The following is a 3,190-nucleotide window of genomic DNA, read 5'->3' as shown; positions in this document are numbered from 1 at the left end:
GGTTAAAATGTGTTAAATATTTTAATCTGATTAATTCTCTTCTCTTTTCCTAGGAAGTACATCTGAATTCCGAAAGTCCCAGTCCCCAACATGCATGTGTATAACCACCAGAAGATTTGTGCAATTTAAAGACATAAGGAGGGGGTGAAAAGTGGAACATAAGAGTTTAGTCAGTGGCCAGAAACGTCAATAACCAAGTGCTCAGGCATGGCCAGTACCCAGACCAGTATGAAAACCCCTTTCAAAGATTTGACCTCATTTAAGGGCAACATGAAACGACTATACAGAGAGCGACTGGAAGACGCACCCATCAAGAAGCGTGTCATGGCTGAAATCAACCTTAAGCGTCGCAGCCTGGATGCAGTCCCGAAAACACCCAAAGTGAAGAGAGAGCAGACTGAGGATCTGTGCCAAAACTCCAATATGGATGTGGCGGCCAGAGCTGAATTACATCTGGTGGGCTGTGCTAAAGCCTTGGACCTGAGCCCAGGGCTTAAACACACCCTGGCCCAATTCTCTCTCAGCAGCCAGAGCTCTCTTGGGGGCCCGGCTGCCTTCTCAGCTCGTACTGGCCACGAGCATTCTCCAGCTGGCATGCCACCCTTACCTTCTCCTCCAGTTCTGGGAGGGGGCCCCCTGCTGGTTCCCTGTGATAGCTCCACTGAACTTACCCACTCACTACTTGAAGGGGAGTCCATCTCCTGCTTTGTTGTTGGGGGAGAAAAGCGTCTCTGTCTGCCCCAAGTGCTTAACTCTGTGCTTCGTGACTTCTCGCTACAGCAAATCAACACTGTATGTGACGAGCTCTATGTCTACTGCTCACGTTGTGATGCAGAGCAGCTGCACATCCTCAAGGTGTTGGGCATTCTGCCGTTCAATGCGCCGTCCTGTGGCCTGATTACTCTGACGGATGCACAGCGCTTGTGCAATGCTCTGCTTCGCCCTGGAGCAGCCTTGCCCGCTGACCCAAGTGGTAAACTGTCTGCCCAAGGCCTGCTGAAGGAGAGTGAAACCAGCTTCCAGGTGGAGCACCAGTGTCTGGGAAAGTGCCAGGGTCTATTCGTGCCCCAGTTCTACACTCAGCCTGAGGCACCCTGCATCCAGTGTGTTGAGTGCCAATTGCTTTTTTCACCACAGAAGTTTGTCATGCATTCACACAAATCACCTGATAAGAGGACCTGCCACTGGGGCTTCGATTCAGCCAAGTGGCCCTGTTACCTGCAGCTGGCCAGGAAATACCAAGGCACACCTGAGGAACAGAAGCTCAAACAGCTCCTGGATGAGGTCAAGGAGAAGTTCCACTACCAGCTCAAGAGGTCACTAGATAAAGTAAGTGTATTTGATGTTCACCACCAACATGTCCTTTTTCATCATTTTACCAAGCAAACAAATTGACAATGACATTGGCTTATAATGTGCATGTTAAATAATTAGGCAGAGAGTGTGTGTGACAGTGTGAAGGTGGTGCCTGTGGTCAGATCTGATAAGATGGGGTGAGGCCAGCTGGCCACAGCTAAGGGTGTGCATCATTTACATGACATGTGTGTATGGTGCAATACTCAAAGTTGCATGGCAACTTTGAGTATTGCCCCCCCAGGCCCCAGGTGGTTCTAGGTGCTAACCATGGGTTATCATCATGTCTCTCTCTCGCACTCTCTCTGGAGCCTCTGATTTCCCACATGTTCAGGTGTTGCATTTGCCCAGAGGGCCAAAACCCTTTTTATTCATTATATTGTTGTGTACTGTAATTTCATTTAATCTTGAAATCATTATTGAGTTTCCAGGTTTTGTCCTCACAGCTCATGAAGTAGTACGATATTCAGCTAGAGTAAGTTTTTCCTGATAGACAGTCAAAGGCACAGCCAGAGAAATTCTTCAAAGGACAGCTGCCTGTAATCCTGGGGGAAGATATTTGTTGGATGGTCCTCCCCAGTCGCCTACTTTGAATGTGAGGGTGTGTGGTAAGTTATTAACCAGAGAAAAGGGGACAGGCCACTGTCTCAGTAAGGACATAGTAGTCCCCAGCCACCCTCTATCTCTGCCTTCGTCTGTTTTGGCAATGAATAAGTGTGTTTCACTGAACAGGAAGTGAGGCAGACGGTCATGTTTCTCACTCTGAACATCCTACACACTACGTCCAGCCACCTCCACTGCACTGGCTGTGTGACTCACATTTTCCACATCCCAGTGGATGTTAGTGTAAGGGCAGCCAGGCAGCTTTTAAGTCACACATGCCTTTTAGAAAGATGGCTCCCTTCGGTGTGTTGTCCTGTTTCTAAATGCACACCATTTTATCCACGTTATAGTTTGTACACCAAATGACAAAGTGCATATTTACATAAGTTCAAGTTTAGGTCTGAACTCTGAGAAATCTAGAAGGAGCGGTGCAGACAAGTAAAGCTTTGTGGAACTAGTTTTTCCCCTCTTCCTTCCCAAGCTACTGGTCATGTTCAGACTGTTTGGCTTGAGAAGCTGCAGTCAAAAACTGCACAACCATCTCTCTGAATTGTTGCTCTGTGCCCTGGGGCACGACTTCCACGTCTACTGAGCTATAAAACTGAACTATATAAATACCGTTTGCAAGACTGAAATCACCAATGAAACTGGTTACATAAGTAATGGTCACAAAATATAGTTTTTAGTTTTGGGGTTGTAATGGCATGTGAACTGTACCTTAATGTTAATCTGACAGTATCATGTGTCCTCATTTACAAGATTTTCTTCCCCTTAGCCTAGGACAGAAAGTAGAATATATACAGCTTGTGAAATCTTGTCTTGCTGGAGGGAATTTTTGTTTATTGGTAATACTTCTTCATGTCACAGTATTTGACAACTATGACGGCTGTGCTAAACATCCTGATGACAAAACACCCTTAAAATACAAAAGAAATGTTCATTTTCACAGTTTATTGAACATTACTTTAATAAGTCAACATCACAGATCACATTTTTAACATGTTTTTTTATATATAAAAAACTCACACACTTTCCACACTTTGATCCTTGGTAAAGCAACATTTGAAACACAGCGTTGTGTTTCTTGATTGCCTCAGCCTTGTTTGTTGCGTGGTGTTGGCCCAGAGTCAGAAGTGTCAGATGGATAGAACAGCCCTTGTCTGTCTGCCTTCCTGGTTGGGCTGACACTGCGGCTGCGGCACAGACGGCAGACCAGTGCGTCTCCCTCTGGGTT

At 46.2% G+C, this 3,190-nt stretch overlaps 1 protein-coding gene across 2 annotated transcripts in view; it reads left to right on the top strand.

Moving 5' to 3' along the window:
- The first annotated feature begins 19 nt into the window (after positions 1-19).
- Positions 20-3,190, top strand: part of skila (SKI-like proto-oncogene a) — a 22,033-nt gene continuing 18,862 nt past the window's right edge. Inside the window, exon 1 of one of the 2 annotated variants that reach the window (XM_017042516.2) lies at positions 20-1,329. In XM_017042516.2, coding sequence (XP_016898005.1) covers positions 208-1,329 — 1,122 coding nt within the window. In that variant the 5' untranslated portion in view covers positions 20-207. The remainder of the gene's footprint in view (positions 1,330-3,190) is intronic. The other variant, XM_008334541.3, reaches the window with a different exon arrangement.

Source organism: Cynoglossus semilaevis, chromosome 20 (assembly GCF_000523025.1).
Source record: "Cynoglossus semilaevis isolate Cse_v1.0 chromosome 20, Cse_v1.0, whole genome shotgun sequence".
Taxonomy (NCBI): domain Eukaryota; kingdom Metazoa; phylum Chordata; class Actinopteri; order Pleuronectiformes; family Cynoglossidae; genus Cynoglossus; species Cynoglossus semilaevis.
Note: the sequence above shows the minus strand (reverse complement) of the source record. Positions and strands in the feature narration are given on the sequence as shown.